This window comes from Poecilia formosa, unplaced genomic scaffold, assembly GCF_000485575.1.
Source record: "Poecilia formosa unplaced genomic scaffold, Poecilia_formosa-5.1.2 Scaffold0, whole genome shotgun sequence".
Taxonomy (NCBI): Eukaryota; Metazoa; Chordata; class Actinopteri; order Cyprinodontiformes; family Poeciliidae; genus Poecilia; species Poecilia formosa.
This window is the reverse complement of record NW_006799939.1, coordinates 4,823,019-4,841,656: the sequence shown is the minus strand read 5'-3', so window position 1 is coordinate 4,841,656 and position 18,638 is coordinate 4,823,019. Positions and strand designations below refer to the sequence as shown.

Sequence of the window (18,638 nt, the reverse complement as noted above, 5' to 3'; positions counted from 1 at the left end):
ATGTTTTTTTTTGTTTTTTTCAACATATGGGAAGTTAATTAGATGGACTTCCTGTACTAAATGTTGGCTGAACTCTGTCATTACTGTATCTATTTATGTCAGAACCACTGACACTCTCCCCTTTTTCATTAGGATGGATTTTCATTATCAAGCCACTCGATTGGTGCTGATAATTAAGCTCCTTTCTTTATATCGGAGGAATCCGTACTCTCCCTTTTTTTCTCTTTTTTTTGTCATCGTGCCACGACAAGTACACCTGCAGTCAAACGGCAGATCAGCACATAATGATTGGAAGTGTTAAATCTGTGCCACCTCACAGAAACCTAATAAGTTGCTGGGGGACCAAATCGGATTTGGAGGATGACTCTAATGAAGTGGTTGCTAATCAAGAGCTGCCTGTGCCCTGAAGAAGAAAAGGAAACACCGCCAGTCAAAACGTGCCATGAAATACAGCAATGAACAAACGGGCAGCGGAGCTCAGCGTACACCAGGTCACACAGTTTCCTGTTTCAGTTCAAATGACGACTACAGAGTTGGAGGATGTGATCTAGACAAAAAGGATTATTGATTTACAGCCTGAGTGCAGATTTTTGTTTATTTTTATTTTTTTTTATCCAAAATAAAAAAAAAGGAGTAAACGTAAAAATTAGTAAAAATTCAGTGTTCAGGTTAGTGTCAGATAGCCCAATTAGATATTTCGTGGCCAATATCCACTGTCCCGTTTCTAAAGAGTTTGACTTGTCAACTCTGATTGATTCCGCTTTCTGTCTAAAGGACAGCAGATACTGGCAGTGTAAAAAACAAAGTAAATAAATACTCCTCAGTTGTTTTCCACATGCTGCTTTTTGTAGGAGGTTGACACTCAGATATTTAAAGACGTAGTGACAGCTAATTTGTTTCAGCCTGTTGCTACTCAGAAGACTAATTAAATTATCTGTCATTAATGTCCAGTAAGCTGTTTCAGCACAGCAAAGCTCAACTGGTTTAATGTGTGTTGAAGTCAACAAACGGTTTCAAACATGTTTCCATTAAAAGATATCATACTTTTAAGTATCTTTTTACCTTTTGTACGTGCCATTGTTTTTAAACACATCTAATGTGATCCAAATGCTAGCTAAATTTGTGTTTTCTTCCTTCAGTAACAACCTCTACACCAAAGAAGTTGTTACTGAAGGTTAATGAAGTTGTTACTATGGGATTTTAGAAATCCTATAGTAACACACTATTGTCTGGCATATGCAAAGTAGCCAATCAAGGGGCGCCATTCATTTTCCTTTGTGTTTACTGGCTGTACTCCCAAAATAGGCAGACTGAGGATGTTAGCTGCTGTGTGTATTGGTGCATATTAAGGTATATTTGATGTCTGAGACATTTAAATAAGGCAGTTATAAGCAGGGTTTTTAAGTTTTCAGTGATTTTTAATTATTCACGTATGGCTCTGGTCCCTAAGTCATGACAATGCCAGTGGTCCACTCATATGTACAACTGTTTAGGATGAGACTGACAAAGTAAAAAAAAAAAATATATATATATACACCTCCATCCATCCATCCATCCATTTTCTTTACACCCTTGTCCCTCAGTGGGGTCAGGAGGGTTGCTGGTGCCTATCTCCAGCTAACGTTCCGGAGGCAGGGTCACCCTGGATAGGTCACCAGTCTGTCACAGGGCAACACAGAGACAAACAACCATGCACACACACACACCTAGGGACAATTTGGAGAGGCCAATTAACCTGACAGTCATGTTTTTGGATTGTGGGAGGAAACCGGAGTACCCAGAGAAAACAGAACACCTGGAGAACATGCAAACTCCATGCAGAAAGACCCCAGAACCTTCTTGCTGCAAGGCAACAGCTCTACCAACTGCGCCACTGTGCAGCCCCTTCATATGTGTATTTTTTTTTTTTGTTCAACTTGGACAAATACTTTCAGCATTGCCTCTTAAAAAGAGGTAGATGCTATGCATACAAGTTCAAGTTTCTAGCCATAGTTAATTAGCGACACCTGTCCCTGTGTGGGCTTCCATCATGAAGATCATTATATTTACACAATCACTATCTGTTAGTGCTGACTCTGAAATATGTTTTTTTTTTTCTTCCTCCTCTGTTTTTAGTTTCCGATCAGCCAATTACTCTGAGCAGTCTCTGACAAACAAGAGATTTTAAGAAACCGTTACACCGCCTTCTTGCCAGCGAGAGAAAACATCCAAACCAAGGCTGACCTCGTCTGCGTCTAGTGCGATGTACTGCTATGTTGCACGATCGAAGGATCATCGCTATCAAAACTGAATATTTATGATAAAATCATGCAAAGCGCCGGACTAATTTTCCAATAAATGTCTTCCTCTGACAACCAGATAAACCGTCTTTTATCAAATGAGCTCATTAAAGCAAATTTCAGGTGATTCATTAAAACAAAATGATTAAAATCAATCTTAATCTCGCTTCCTGTGCTGGACATGATTCGCAGTCTGGTAATTTAAACCGATTCATAAATCAAACATTTTCCTCAACCGTCCAGGAATGAGACGGAGTGTTATTCAGCCTGAAACAGAGGGTTGGGTTTAGAAATGAGGGGAAGACCACTAACCTCTGCTTTGGCCAAGTGAGAAATGCTGGGCGATACACTTCAGGACAAAATGTGCTGAATAAACTTCATGAAAGTAGATTACATTGCTTATTACTGATTTATAAAAGAGCAAAGGTCACTCTTATCTATAATGAGCATATTTAGAAAATTTAGTCACCCTAATGTGGCTGGGTTCCTGCAGGATTACAAAATTACTTTGGCTTTGGAGATGGCCTCCTTGTATTTGATAAGAAAACATGTGATGTCTTTGTAATGTGGTGTTTCCTCTGTTTCCCCCCCCAGCCTCTGTCAGCAGCATGGGACAGCATCTAGTAAAGAGGGAGACGCCCGCAGACAGCAAGGTAAGAAGATAAAACCCTCTGCATCCACTTTCTGTAGATGCATTTGCATTAGAAAAGTGCACAAGTCTTTGTCTATGTTCAGCTAATGTCGAACAAAACATAATTTTGCAATACTTCTTCAACTTCTTGCCTCCTTCTTAGTTTTTGCCTGTAGTAACAACCGGCTGTTGATCACATGGCCGGTTGTGTGATGAGAAAAAAGTGTTTCCGTTGAAGTTTTGTGAAATACATGTATTTTGTTGCGGCCAAAGAAAAACCCCACAAAATATTTTTTTATCAGAAAACAAAAAACTTTTTCTGAAATTGCTGTGTCTCCAGTTAGTGAACTTATTTTCGTACGTTGAGTTTGGTTAAAGGAAACGCAGCTACCTATGAGAAGGAATAGTGAACTGCTTCCTGCGTCCTCCTGTTGTGTGAGCGTGATTGCGATGATAGTAATGTGTGAGAACGTGTGTGTGTTTGTGTGTATGTATGTGCGTGAAGGCTTTATCAGTGTGAGCGCTGGCTTTTATCTGCAGGACTTTGAACCAAGTTGCAGCCTTGCTGTCAGTTTCCTTCGCTCCCTGCTGATTTATTACTGTTACCAGGCTTTCAGTGGGACAGTTCACCCTTTTCAGACTATGTGACAGGAATCCACATAGGAAAAGGCAGCAGCGTTTCACGTGGGTTGTGTTTGTGCGCAGAGCCCGATGCACAGAGTGTTTGCCGTGCTTTAATGGGCGTGCGGGTCCTTTCTGAGCCATATGTTTCCTCAGTACAAACTCTCACCCGCAGGGATCTAAACACAAATTCTTGGTTTTGTGGTAATCGCACAGCCACAGGCAGCATTTTCCCCTCCTCTCACAACTGCCTTAATAGGCAGTAATCCATGAATAATACGTTCACTCATTCTTCATTTTTCTGGGTATTAATGTGGGGAGGACACAAGGGGGGTAATGGGGAAACTGCATCACGAATTTGAACGACTTTAGGTTTAAAAAGTCCATACAGCGTGGTACTGGAGTAAACACTGACCAGGTTTTACCTGAACGTCTAGAAATTTCATCCCCCCCTCGAGGTATTCCACAATTTGCCACGTTTCAATTAATGTGTACGACCGATAACCACAAAGTAGGAGTGTTTCACTGTGAAATGCCAGGAGCTTTTCCATAAGTTTCAAAAGAAGTTTGCATATGCGACGTCGAACTCGGAGGGTGTGAATATTTCCCTTCCTGCACAGATATGCAGGGGGCTCTTAAGGTGAGAAACCGACTCGCTGACACGCTCTGACGAATCAGCCTTTTTCAAGTTCTGCCACATCGACTGAGCTGCTGCAAACTTTTCTGGGAAAACATTGGACTTAATGAAGTTTAAGCAGTCAATGCACTCTTAATTGAAGCCAGTCGTCATGGCGACGCCTGAAGTGCAGTGTGTCTTCATGCTGAGCCGTGGTGTGTGTGCCCCCCCGGTAATAAACCAGGGAAATTCTCTCTCCAGCACCAGCCCGCTGCAGAACGTCTTTTAATTGGACAGAGTGAATAAACGATGCTCTGACCAGGACTGACACCGCGCTCTCTACAGCTGGGACAAAACTCTGCTACTCTGTTATCTGTTAACATGTATTTATCTCGGCTAATGTGGTGTTTTTGAGAAATGATAAACGTCTAACATGGCAATGAGCTTCATAAGCGGTCAGCAAGTTGAAAAAAACGTTGAAACCAAAGGAAATGACTGTGGGGGGTAGGGGGTTCAGACCTGACAGTCTGGTTTGATTGGGGGCAAAAATGGCGACATTTGTTCAATATGACACTGCACTGTGTCAAAAGAACCAAACCCTAAATAAAAAAAAACCTGTTTCCCTTGTTGCCTGTGGTGGCGCTGCACCAAGAGCCACCAAAGGAAACGACATGAAAACCCCTGAAGAAGACTCAACACATGTCACCCCATCGTGACAACAGGGATTTGTAGAGTTAACATTAATTTAAAAAAATTGTAAGAAATACCATTAACAGAAGTATTCCCAGACTTTAAAGCTCAAAATTAAGATCAGGTGCGTCCTCTCTCCACTGATGTTAATTGGACTCCATCTGAGTCCAATTAAATTTGGTTAATTGGACAGATTTTAGAAAGGGAAACATTTGTCTACATGAGCTCCCATAATTGACAGAGCATATGAACGAAGTATGAAGTGAAAGGAATTGTCTGCAGACTTTCCAGACAGGTCTGTCTTAAAGCATTAATCTGTGGAAGCGTACAGAAGCAGTTCTGCTGCTTTGAAGGTCTGCGCAGGCAGGCTGAATAAACTGAGCTATTGGAGAAGGAGACGACCAAAGAACTGTTTTAAAAATGGTATCTCTCATTTGTTCTTAAAATATCAAACATTTAAGGTAAAGGTTGTGAAGTGGGGGAAATAATTTAATCCATTTCGGAATACAGCTATAAGATAAAATGTGGAAAAGATGAAACACTATGAATTATTTCTGGATGTATGCTGGATTATTAACAGATGATAAAGAAATGAAGGAGTTTAGCATCACATCCTGTCATGTGTTTGAAGCACATGAGTCACTTTTAAAATCCCCCCACATATGAAATTTGGTGTCTGCTGCATTCATTTTTGCCATCTTGATTATTATCTCGTGTATGAGGTTTATCCATCTTGGAAGGACATTTTAATGTGCTTAATCCCTCTCTGTGGTCACACAGCTGTTAGCCGAGTTCATCAGAAAGTAGATCACGCTGTCAGTTTCACTTTCACCTTCAAGTCTCCAGCATGTTGACATGACAGAAACACAATCCTTGTTGATTGCACTGCATTATCTAGAGGTATGTCATTATGTAATGTTGCGTCATTGCTACAATATTTTAGTAATTTTCTGCAGCAGCGGTCTACATGCGGTGTGTGTAAAAGCTGTTGTGCTCGTGGTGAAGTCTTTTTCAACATGTCCGTTAAAGTCAGCACCAGCCTGACTTTGATGGTGGTGCGCGGTACGGTGAAGGTGGAGCATTATTTCCAAATGATGTTGTGACTTTCAGTTTCCATGGAAACAAGAACCACGCAAAAAGAAAAATGTTGTAAAAAGAAAAATGAGCTACATCTGTTTTTTTTTAAGCTAAACAATAATCAGCTGTCGTAAGCCTTTGATGTAGATAAAAACTGAGAAAGTTGATATTTCTGCATTTTTCTCGTCTTTGTTGATTTTCATATCGCGAAACGACATAAAGGCTTCTGATTCAAGTGTGGTGAGGTACTTTAACAGAACCGTAAGATTTTAAATATGCATTTTAAGTTGTTAAATGTAAACTTGATTTTTTTTTTCAGATTCGTTCATGTACAGTTATCTTTGTTGTGTTTTGTAAAAATTCAAAAAACAGTTGATTGTCAAGGGTTTGCGTAAGATCTATCCCAGACTCAGTCAAACAACGGCAGGTTCAGCCCAAAACCCTGATCCAGACCTGATTTTCACCTTTACTCGAACTGGAAACGAACGTGCCTGTACTTCTGCATTCAAAACACACACAAGAAACCAACGTTGGCCACAAAAAAAAAAAAAAAAAAAAGTTTTCTGTAACGAGTGAAATCCAAATCTTTTTCTTATGAAAAAATACTTCAACATAACAAACTCCAAACTTCTAAGACTGTGTGGGAACCCTGGAAGTAGCAAAGTTGTCGGCCCTTAGAGGTTGCACTCGACTGAAAATGTCAGCTCTGCAATTATGTAAAACAAATACTTCTGTTTCTTTTTTTTTTCCCAACCACTTTGTTGAAGTTCTCTTTGTAACACCTTTTCAAAATTACATTAGATGTAATTACTTTCTGTTGTTACGGCTGAGACTCCAATCTACTTTAATAGGTTGGAAGGCCTTGCTTAGCCATCTGAGCCAGCAAGGGCTGCAAAACAAGAAGAGAAAAAAAATATATACATAGATATATAGTTGGTAAAGCAGCTGCAGTCGCTCTTGTAATCGTGGAGTAAGCTGCATAACTGGCTGGGCGGTTTGGTTTACGACTCGCTGTCCGGCTGGCGCATTGATCATGTGGGGAAGAGGGGAGCCCAGACCAGCGGGGAGCCTGATGGCTCAGCTTATATGATTTGTTTCCTTCGCCTGCCAAACACACTCCAGAGGGAGAGGAGCAGATCAGAGAGAAGTGGATTAATTTGTCAAGTGTGGAGCTGGAAGGAGAGCCGTTAGGTCAGCATGCTGCACTGTAGGAACATTCTTTTTTCTGTGTTTTTTTATTTTTATTTTTTGCTACGTTGTTTTGCGTTTTTATTTGTGTATCTCCCGATTGTTTCGCAGACCCCGTAAGTCGTCTTCGCAAAGAGTCCGTTGTCATAGTGACACGCAAACGGGAACAGAGCATGACAGAGTAAAACAGGTCGTGTTTTAGATGTTGTTGTCAGAGTCATGATCTCGCTCTCTTTTCAGAAAAGGCGCTCTCCGTCCCGGCCTCTTGCGCCACGCCTCGGCTGTCAAACGCTTCCTTTCATCCATCTGAAATGTTAACGGCGGTGATATCTGGCAGCTACGAATCACATTTTGTATAACAAGATCCTGACAATGGGCCTCGACTTGAATGCTTTTCTCCTCACCCCCCCAAAGCATTTTATGTTTCTGTGAATTATTGATTAAATGGTTATGAAGAGGCTGACCATTCTCTGTGGCATCCCAGAGCATCTGAACTCTCACGAAAACACATTTAATCCCAGCAAACAAAACCAGTGGCTTATTTATTTCTAAAATTTGTAAGATGTTAGAGGGAATATACTTTGTCTTAATTTTCTTTTGCATGAAATTGCATGAAAGGCAACATAAACCATCCAGACAGGCTGTGAAACGGAGACGTGAGGAGTTGCTGAATAATTTTGTACTTCATTGAATTGTTCTATAATCATAGAATATGTATTTTAAAAAAAATGTCTATCTTCTTTCTTATTGTTTCTATTTTTTATTTCTACTATGAACCAGGATATTGCGTCTGTGATAAAGTTTGAATTGGATGGATAACTTAATAATGCATTCTAAATGATAATGTTTTGAACTAGAAAAACTTTCAGTTTCATCCATTAGAGCATCAATGAATAGTAGTATATTTGAAAATGTGACTGAGTGCGATTAGTATATGCAAATTCCACTGGTGAGCTGAAGTAGCCTATTGAATATTTGAACAATTTAATGGAGAAGTTAATTTTTTCTTAGCCTTTATCTTAATTTTTACTGCTCCCACTGTAGACGCTTTAAAGCCTGTGTGAGAAATTTGGAAATTGTGTTATCAACACTTGTATTTGTATTAAGTGCCACAGCGTAATTAAGATGAAAAATTAAGTCCTTTTATTTTGTCCAAATTCTGCAAAAATGGAACCAAAAAGTAATCAAATTTATGCTCTGGAATCAAATAGTACTAAATTGCGTTGTCTAAATTTTGTCCCATAACAGACAAGTGCATCTTTATCATTTATATATATTTTGTCAGTCATTTTTTTAATACTAGAACAAGTGCAATTGGAGGACATTATTCAAATGTTAGCATGCTAATGCCATCATACTACAGCGTTCATGTCAGTCAGTTCATGTACAAGCAGCCTAACCTTTAAAGCTGCATAACTACAGCGATGGCTCAGGACGATCCTAGCCAGTCCATCAGTCACATGGGTTATTGGTTACATGTGATTTTGTTGTTGGAGAGCAAAATAAAAAGTCAAACTCGGACTAATAAGACCGCGGTCAAGTCACGGTTCGATGCTTCTGCATTACATTTCAATCCAGAGAAACAAGGAAAATGTTACATTTCTTAAGCATTCAAAAGTGAACAAAGAAAGTGAAGATTTTCTGTCAAAAATTAAACTTTTAGCAAAAGAATTCCCAGTGTGGAACTGAGTGGAGATTTTATGAATAAGAAAAGTTTAATGCTACATGTGTCCTTGTAAGAATAGTCTCTGCTACGGATAAAGACTAACAGGAATCCTGAAACAAATAAGCAAAGCAGGGAAGATTTCAGACAACATTGTGACATTCCTTTAGAATCCTACGTTTTGTTTTTTTTAATTGGCTTCTGCTTCTCTTTTGCATCTTATTACCAAGTAATTACATAAAGTGTTACTCTCATGCCATGTTCAGACAGAATCAAGCTGTCCGCAGCGTTTTAACCCAAATGAACATAGGTTCTTTCATGATCATTTGTTGGCTGATAAAGTAAACAGATGGCAGAACAGTAGACTGGATGATGGCTGATGTGACATAAATTCAGGGTGTCAATGGTATCTTTTGTTGTTTTTTGGGGGGGGGGTTTGCAGCTTGTGTGTGTGTGGCAGCTGCTGTCCCGTTGATAAGGCTCTGAAGGCCACTGCGTTCTGCCCATTGCATACATTTTAATGACGGGCCGGTGATTAAGGCTGGTCTGGAGTATTCATTAAAGGGTGATGGACATGTTTTACTCACTTATGATCATAAATTGATATGCACCTTGCAGCATTTGAGGGGAAAAATATGTTCACTCAGACTATTGCAGAAAACAAAAGGAGAACGTGTAGTGGAGTACTTCTGCATGCTCCACCTTGTGAAATGTAATGTTTTTTCTTACATTTTAAGCCACAATGTAACAAAAAATAATACGTTACTTTCTCCTCTATGGTGGATAATCTCCGAGCCGCAGGCATGTTTTTTCTAACACTTCAGTCAAAACCCACAAGTTCCTCCATAAATCATTTTTGTTTTCCGTTCTTGCATATTCGCTTAATTATTTTGCATTTAGCGTGATCGAGCTGAGTTTGCAGTAAAAAAAAAAAAAAAGCGGGGCTCTTTTAACACAGCTTTATTGTTGAATCTGACACCCATCTGCCGCGACGAGGCGCATATCTGATCGTGCCGCGTTTGTGTAACTGACTGCATGGCGCCTCGTGCTGAGATGTTTTCTGCTCAGCTCCTGAGAGTTGAATTGATTTCTTGCTTATTTCAAAGATCAGCAATCAACATCTTGACGTGGTGTAAAAGGCCTGGACGTTGTTATTACTTAGTGGCGGTGTGCGGCGCTGGATCAAACACGGGGTCAGCTCAGGGTGCTGATGTACGGAGGGTGTGGAGTGCCAAGTTCCAACAAATGAGTAACGTGTGAAATTATGATTTAAATGTGTCAACAATTTATTTAAAAGTGGAAATAAATACAGGAATGACTTATTAAGTATAAAATCTATTGTATGCAACTCGATGAAATGCTTTGACTTCATATGAAAATCTAGATATAATTATTTCGTGATTTAATAAATTATTTCTTGTCTCTGTACTGAAGCTCATCATGAATTAAATTAAACTGTCAACTCAGAACTTCAAAAAGAGGCTCAGTCCACCATGATGGACATCAGAGCAGCCGATGCACGCATTAACTCCTGTAAAGTTTTTCAAAGAACAGACAGTTGGTAGCCTAAAATTGATTTTATTTAGCTGGTTTCACTGTAAAAGTGGGCGTAGGGTGATGAGTGATCAGCTGCACAAACAGACAAAAGATACAAACCATCTTCACGTCTTCTCGTCTTGTTTAGGAAGTTAGTTGTCACTCTTCGGTCTCCATACAACAATCACAAAGTTCAAGCCTCTGCATGCAGCCGGACAAAAAGGACAAAAACTGTAAGAGGCAAGCTGCTTGTTATCCACTCTGAATTGGTTCCCCGCCGATAATTATCTTAAAAGTAAATTTTCAGATGACATTTCTTCACCCAGCAGCTGCTTTGTCCTGATCCAGTTTTACCACTGAAACAGTTGAATGGAAGCCCCAGAAGGAGCGAGCTCAGAGCTCGTTCAGCGGGCCTCCAGCCTTCACCAGCCATCAGCCCGCAGCAATTAGAGCAGCGTGGACATAATGACTCGCTCAGCTGGTCACTTTCTGTGTCCGCTGTGCCTCGGTGTGAGGCCTGTCAGGAGAGGCATCCTCATCTGAGTCACAGCAACGCTTCTGCGACCGCGGCATCACTGATGAGCTCTGCCGCCGCCGCTGAGACGATTGGACGTCTAGAAATAGACTGTAAATGTTACTTTTAGTGTTTTTTTTTTCTTTTAAGAAAGTTTGTTACTAAATGGTACATCTCTATTTCTGAATACCGTATCTGAGCCTGCTGCAATAAGCGATGATTCAATTGATCGCATTTTTAGTTCAAATGAGTTCAATTTCCATTCATATTTTTTGTTCAGAGACACAATAATCCATTTTATTTATGGTTTTAGTTGATTTATTTTATTTCATTTTATTCATTGTTTTTGTTTGGCGTGTTTTATTTTAAATATTTAAAATTTAGGGGTGCGCCGATCGCAGTTTTTAGGCCGATCACCGATTACCGATCTTTAAAAAGCCTGACCTGCCGATTCTGATTTTGGCCGATACCAATTTTTCATTTTTGACTGAAATGTCGATAAATATAACAAGAAAGTCGCTGAGTTGGCAACAGTGGGGTGAAGATTGCTAGATGTAGACATGCAGACATGACCTGCTGGGCCGGTCTGTCAATCAAACCTCTGTCATGGGAAAGGAAAAGAGGAAAGTGGTTGATTTTTAGAGGTTTGGGGAGGCAGATGAGATTGGGGGATAAGATCAGCTTCACATGTAATTATCGGTTGGTCACTGATCTCCCAAAACGAAGTTTAGTGGTAAGTTTATTGGTCTTTGAGAGCTCAAATTTGCGTTATTATGTTATATTATATTACCTGAAAACCATCTCAAAACGACAGTATTAAGATTGCAGTAATTATCGCAATAAAATTACTGGGACAATTTATCATCCAGCAAAATCTGTTATCGTGACCGGCCTTGATATCTGCAGGTGAATGAAATACTTTCTTAGAAGTATTAACCCTGCTTATTTTCCAAGGTTCTGGTTCATCACCCTTTTTACTTCACAGTGATAAAAGTGACCTCACCTGCAAAAAAAGCCTTGCTCTCCACATCCTACATCTTTCAAAGAGAGGACAGGATGAAGCTCTGAAACTCTCACTAAAAACACAAGGCAGCAATATGAACTTGGAACCCTTTGAAAGTGTGAGATCGGACAGGCCATAAAAGGGTGTTTCAATCACCCCGTCCCCCTCCTTCATCTCTATCTCCGGAGTACTCAGGAACACTGAACCCCCTTCTCGTGCTCTGGCGTTCAATGGGGATCTGAGGGCTGAGTGGAGCCCAGGTGGCAGCCATCACGGCTGAGTGTCGCCGACAGCCATCAGGCGCCCGAGCAAGGCATTCCCCCTCTGCGTGTTTCCAGTGGGAGAAATGGAACAGACATGGCACTCCAGCTGAAGTGCAGCAAATGTTCGCTCTTTGTTTGTGCTGCAATTTTTTAGGAAATGTAATCTCAGACATATCACATTATATTGATGCATTAAAGTTTTTTTTTTTCAGTTTGTCATAGACAAAAGCACCCCCTTCTTGTTTCTTAAAGCTGGGGTTTGTAACTTTTATAGAAAAATATTTTTAGTATTTATTAAAACTGTCAGTATGACAGTACTGTATCAGGCAAAATATCTGAAAAAACTTAGTTCCTCTACCTTTGCCCCGTGCTAACTATGGAAGTGTTCAGCTTTGTCAGAAACAACCAATTAGAGCTAGGAGGAGGGTCTTAGTGGTGTCAATCAAGCTTGTGCGTTTATTCCCGCCAGTTGAGCTCATGACGATTCTCCTGAAACACAATGTTGTTTCTTTGCCTTTAGCTCATTGAGCAATGCATACTCGTCATTGGTTGACAGCGCTAAGACCCTCCTCCTGGATCTGATTGGTTGTTTTTGGCAGGGAGCGGTGCGTTTCTGCAGATGGCAGCAGTAGCACTAGGAGATGGTGGAAATCGATCTTTTTCACTGATTATCTGTGTCACATCATACAGTCACAACATGGTCACAGTTTTAACAATTTTTTTTTTTTTTTTTTTAAAGTTACATAGTCAAGCTTTAATGAAACTTCTGGTAAAGTCCGGTGAGCCACACTCATCAAGCTAAATGACAATGACTACATCTGTTATTTAAACATCTAAAGTGTTTGTTGAAAAATGTTTCCAGCCTCAAAACCTATGTGAAAAATCAATGTAAAAGGAAATTAATCATGTTTTTTACAAATAAGTGTGGCATGCATATGTATTCCCAGCCGCCATCACAATGTCATTGTGACGAATTTCTCTATCACCAAGGTCGCCCTGGAAACAGGATTTGGTAGAATATTGAGTACGTCGCATGCAAATCCCGATCCCAGTAATATATTATCTGGTCAGACTTTGTGGTGCCTTCACTTGATGCTAATTTTTAATGACAAATCACACAGAGTGGTTGGAACATTGTACTGATGTCAAATTAAGAAAGGAGCAAGAAAAGTGTATGGCAATCATAATCGACAAGGTCACTAAACTATTCAGAAGTTGCATTGCTTGCATTTTTTTTTTTTTTTTTACTTTTTGGCACTCTATAAATCTGGTCTTTATGGAATAATCCATATAAGAACCACATCGTACTCAGTGGAACCGCTGCCCTGGTTGGACCCAATACTGAATCTTTTGGTCTACATGCAAAATGCTATCTATGGGTAGAAAACTAATGGAGCACATCACAACAAACCCTCGCCAACATGACCCATGGTACTGGATAATCATGCTGGTGGGATTCTTTCTCTTTTTTTTTTGTTTCTTTTTTTTTTTGCAGAAACAAGGAAGTTGGTTAGGGTTTGTGTTGATGGATGGAACTGCAAGAAAACTTATTAGAGGCTGCCGAAGGCTTGAGATTGAGACAGAGATCCATCTTTGAGCAGAATGACCACCCTTAGGATACGAGCCAGAGCTGCAGTTAAGAAAGGCCACCTGATGTCGAATCCATCGCATAAAGTTCCCGTTTTGTTCAACGACGTGTATGCTTGTAATGTAGATACAATTGAAGGGGCCAGAATAACTTTGCAAGTCACTGTCCTCTCAATCTTTTTGCTCTGCCTGGTGTCCTGTAAAAGCCAGCGCCATTATTCTCTCTCAGCTTGGTGCGGTAATGCTTGTATCACTGCGGTGGGCCTGAAAGTTGCCCAGTCCTGAGGAAGTTCTAATAGCTGTTGGGAAGCAACCCCCATGTGGTGTCGTGTTTCACATTAGCAAGTGACGAATCGCTCAGATAAAGGTTGCAGAGGGAGGAGAGGCGGCTAAACAGGAGAAATCTCAACAGTTATTAAATGTCATCTAATCAGACCGGCCACTCAGACAAATAATGCTCCACGATATCTGGCATCGACTCCTAATTCTGGTTTTGCCTTGTTTTAATAAAGTGGTCAGTGAAGGGGAAGCGTTAAGTTTTCTCTCTTTTTTTGTGTCTTTTTGTCCTCCATCACTGTGTTCTACTGAACAGGATTACACCAGCCTAAAACTCTAAGCGCAACAGCACCGTCTTTCGCTCACGCTACGGACTGACTTTGGTTTGTTTTCCTGCGTGCCGTGAGCAGCTTAAGTGCGGATCATGACCTATCGCTCTCTTTGCCAGCTAATGTTGCGGAAGCGTCCAGCCATCCGTGGCTCGGCTCTTGCCGATGTCTGCTCTGCTAATTTCAAGAAGCGCAGGGCTGCCAAGACAGATAAGAAAGCTGCCCCCTTTTGTGCGTGGGCATGCATGAGCCAAATCCAACAAAGGATGAATACTGAACTCTTTCATGATGGGAAAAAGAAACACATAAAATGCATCGGAGGAATGTGGTGGAAATGCTATTTCACAGTGATGCCCATCTGGTATAACTCGATGCTCATTAATAATTACATGTAAAATTGGTCAAAAATAAATAAATTTGTTTGTCGTCTTTACCTTGGTAGCTATACTATACAGTTTGAATTTACATTGAAGATTTGATTCAGATAAGTCTGAATTTGGATTTTCTTTGCATTCATTTTATTGGTATGGAAATAGAGATTGAATTAACTGAATCATGAGCATGCTGTACACACACAACTGGGATGAACATAATATGAAGCAGAGACCGGTTGGAGATTTGTGTTGCCAATTTCTGATTACTACGTTTGGGAAACGCTTCTATGTAAGAACCGTAAATGACAAACTTTTAATTAGTCCTTCATGCATAAATTTAGCTGTCATAAAACATTGAAATGTTCTTAAAATAGTTCCAAAGTTTATACATTTATCTCTGTGTATATTACTGAAAATGTGGTAATACATTGAAATGCCAAAGGGAGTGAGTTGGACAGAGTTGCAGTTGACCACCAGTTGCCTTGGGGGTAATCAAACACGACTAACCCCAAAGAACCGTGATTCATGAATACTTTCTAAAAAAAAATTGTAAATGCCTGTTTTAATGGCTGAAACCCTCAATTTGTGTTAATATGCATTAGTACCCACAACACAGCAAGAAGCTAACAGCTACAGTGTTCCTAATCTTCAGTCGTGGGGCACAGCCAATCAGTGCCAAGGAAAACGAAGGATGAATTGTTCTTCTGCAGTGTTTGCTTTGTTAGTAGAGTTTCGAGTAGAATTGCGCCTTGAGGCGCCCTCAGGTTGCGTTTTCTTTCCACCAAGAAAAATACCTGTAAATATTCACACCATAAAAACATAAAACAGTAACCAAACAGCAGTAGACGTTACATTTTGCCAAATGCCACCATTAAGAATAACCACCATGAAATATACATCAAATATATTGATCGGTGTTCCAGTTATTACTAATCAAAGACAACTCTAAACAGGTGGATTTTTAGCCTTCATAAAAACCACCTGTTTCCTGTTTTGGTGTTTTCTGGAAGTTTGTTCCAGACAAGAGGAAAATAAAAACTGAATGTTGCTTCTCCAGGTTTGGTGAAAAGCCAAACTCTCCCTCTCTATGCAAACGTAGCAGCCTGCAGGAACCGCTGATATGACTCCAAGGAATAATACAATATCTTCCTCACCAATACTGAAAATGGCTAATGGAGTCTTCCCATAGTGACGACTTCCACACTGAAGAGTGTTTTTTTGCCAATATGACATTATCGGTTAGGCATGTTGATGACGTGTGATCTGAGAAATAAATAGATATTTAGCTGCTGAATGGCCAATTACGTGACACTTTAATCAATTTTAACTGATTTCATATGATCTCACATATGCTATAGAATTATTAAACCACGTGACACATGAGAGTCATATTTATGTTTATATGCCTTCCAAAAAATCTGTCTCTTTGCCTTCATGCTTTAATTGTCGGCTGTGAACAGAAGGGAAGGCATATTGCTCCACTTTTGAAGAGGAGATAAAAAAATAAATACTCTCATGTGTCAGAGATAAGTGTCTTGGTTTTTGGTGGGGTTGGGGCGGGATTTCTGTTGTTTATCTCTTTGTCTGAGTCTAATACAGATAAATGCCTCTGGGCAAGTCTCGCGTGTTTGTGTTGACTGAATTAAAGTGAAAAAGTAGCAACAGTCTGTCTCGCCTAAATTGTTCACTGTCGGCAGGAGAAACTTAATCAGGCTCCCTTTGGCATCCGCTAAGTCAGGCAGAGAAGAAACTCATCTTTATATATATATATATGTAAGAAAAAAAAAGATTAGCATGAGTCAAGGCGCGCTATATCTCAGATTCCGTGGTTCTCTCTTAAAGATGTCTTTCAAGTGGAATTCCTTTGATATTTATTAGTAGGGGCCACTAATTAAATCTGAATTATTTTAAATGTTCGCGCTCAGCTTAGATGGAAATCGGAAGGGAGAATTTAAAAGGCAAGGCACTTAATCGACCTTTATGTGATCTGCATTAGTAACCACTCGCTCATCAGACCTCCGTCTCCCCTCAGACGATGAGACTGCGTCACCGCCGCACTTCGCCGCACCTGTTCGGCGCTGAACGGAGCCACGTGCCGGCAGCTTTTGTTCGCGTCGACTCTCACTTTTTGGCTGAGCCCACTCAGGAGTTGAAACAGGAGTTGAGCTGCAAACGATGACGTCGGTCCTCTTTTATCGTCCGTGTCTCCGCAGGGGGCGAGGGGGTTCAAAAAATAAAAAATAAAAAATAAAAATAAACATTTACAAAACTTAAGAGATTAGAATGACTGAAAGGAGGAAAAAAAAACTTTCTTTGCTTGAAGGAAGTTCCAGCTTGAAGGAAGTTGTCTTTTCAGGACATGGAGTGGTTTTGTTCCAGTGGCTAATTACTTTTGTTTTCACTCATTCTCTTAGCTCCAGCTCAGGTGGGTATAATGACACACCTGGCACTGCTGGTTAAGTTATGATTATGGTTATTTAAAGCCAATTCAAACCCCAGTCAAGACGGACATGTCAGGCTTTTCCTGACATGCTTCCTGTACTTCCTGCTTGCTGTCACAACGCAGTCAAAACTGCCACCTCGCAGAGGGAAAAGTGACGCAATGTGTGTGAGGCTTAGTTTCTTTTCCTTTTTTTTTTTTTAGATTTTATTTTTGTTCCGTTTGACTCTATTTACTTCCCCCCACACCACCACTTCATTCCCTGCAGGAGTCGGTTGTGACGGCCGAAGCGACGGAGTGCGTCGGCTTTATCTTCGGTTATAATTTCCAACAGATGATGTTGTGATCCGGAGCAAACAAATTCAATTTTATGCAAGGATTAAGAGATTTGTGGGATTTTACTGTTCAACTACCAGTCACGATCTGAAACTAGATTATCACTCTTAATACTGCTTAGTCACAGGATCTGCCTTTCCAGGGGGTTTAGGGGAGTTATAGTGTTTGTTGTTGTGATGGGGTGTGGGGGAATCTTTATGCAAATTATTTATGCTGTTTTAACAATGAAAACATGCCATTAGTAATATCTGCCAGTCCTCAAATCTTACAGCAGGATTTTGATTGTTCTCTTTTTTTTTTTCTTTTTTTTTACATTGTACTGTTCTTCCCAGTGTTGCCAATAACACCTACATACTTATATCGAGGTTTTAAACTGCTAACTTTCCTGTCATTCAGTTGCTCTGGGTTAAAGTGGCTTTAATGAGATGTTAGAAAGAAAGAAAAAATCAGGTTTTCTACTGTTGTCTGGAAAGCTTAAATCTCCTCTGCCTCTTTCTACCAATCACCAATCATGTACTGGACATAGTCTGCAGTTCCAACAATCTGATTATAAGCAATTGATAATTAAATAATCTTTATTGATGTTTGCACGCTACAAAATGTGATTAAAGTCCTCACATCCTTTTGATACTTCTGATTAGCAAGACATTTTCATAGAAACCTATTAACTTGACCTACACAGGGCAGCTGTATTTCATAAAGGTTTGCTTTATGATTTCAATACAATATAATAAGTATCGCTGCATTAGCATCTGGCAATCAGAAATGTATAAAAATCCACCCTTTAATTCATAGGTATTTATTAAATTATTAGGTGGTTCTAAAAAATATAGTGGTACGAAAAAATGTGGTTACGAAAAAGTAATTATCCCTCATGCTTCCTAGGAATACAACAAAAGCTATTTCTATTTATTTTTACATTTTATTTTACATGTTTCTTTATTCTTCTGTTTTTTAAACTGATCAAAGCATTAAGTAGGACTTTTATACGTGTTGATCTTCATAAAACAGAACACAACTATGGAAAAATACCGACTTTGCTATATTAGAGGTTCTCTTAAAAGCTTTTAAAATCTTCTGTGGGAGCTGTATTTGTTACTTTTTGGTAAAAAACATTCAATATACTGCTTTTTTTTTTTTTTACTTGGTGATGAGTTTACACCAGGTATAAATATCAGCTTTGTGCTATTTCAGTCCTAAATCTAAAAAGTGTGT

At 39.8% G+C, this 18,638-nt stretch overlaps 1 protein-coding gene across 2 annotated transcripts in view; it reads left to right on the top strand.

The window, feature by feature from the left end:
* The window catches only part of mbpb (myelin basic protein b), a 70,318-nt gene that overhangs the window by 27,771 nt on the left and 23,909 nt on the right, over positions 1–18,638 (top strand). For both annotated transcript variants that reach the window (XM_007559894.2, XM_016676548.1), the window contains exon 2: positions 2,874–2,932. In XM_007559894.2, coding sequence (XP_007559956.1) covers positions 2,888–2,932 — 45 coding nt within the window. In that variant the 5' untranslated portion in view covers positions 2,874–2,887. The remainder of the gene's footprint in view (positions 1–2,873; positions 2,933–18,638) is intronic.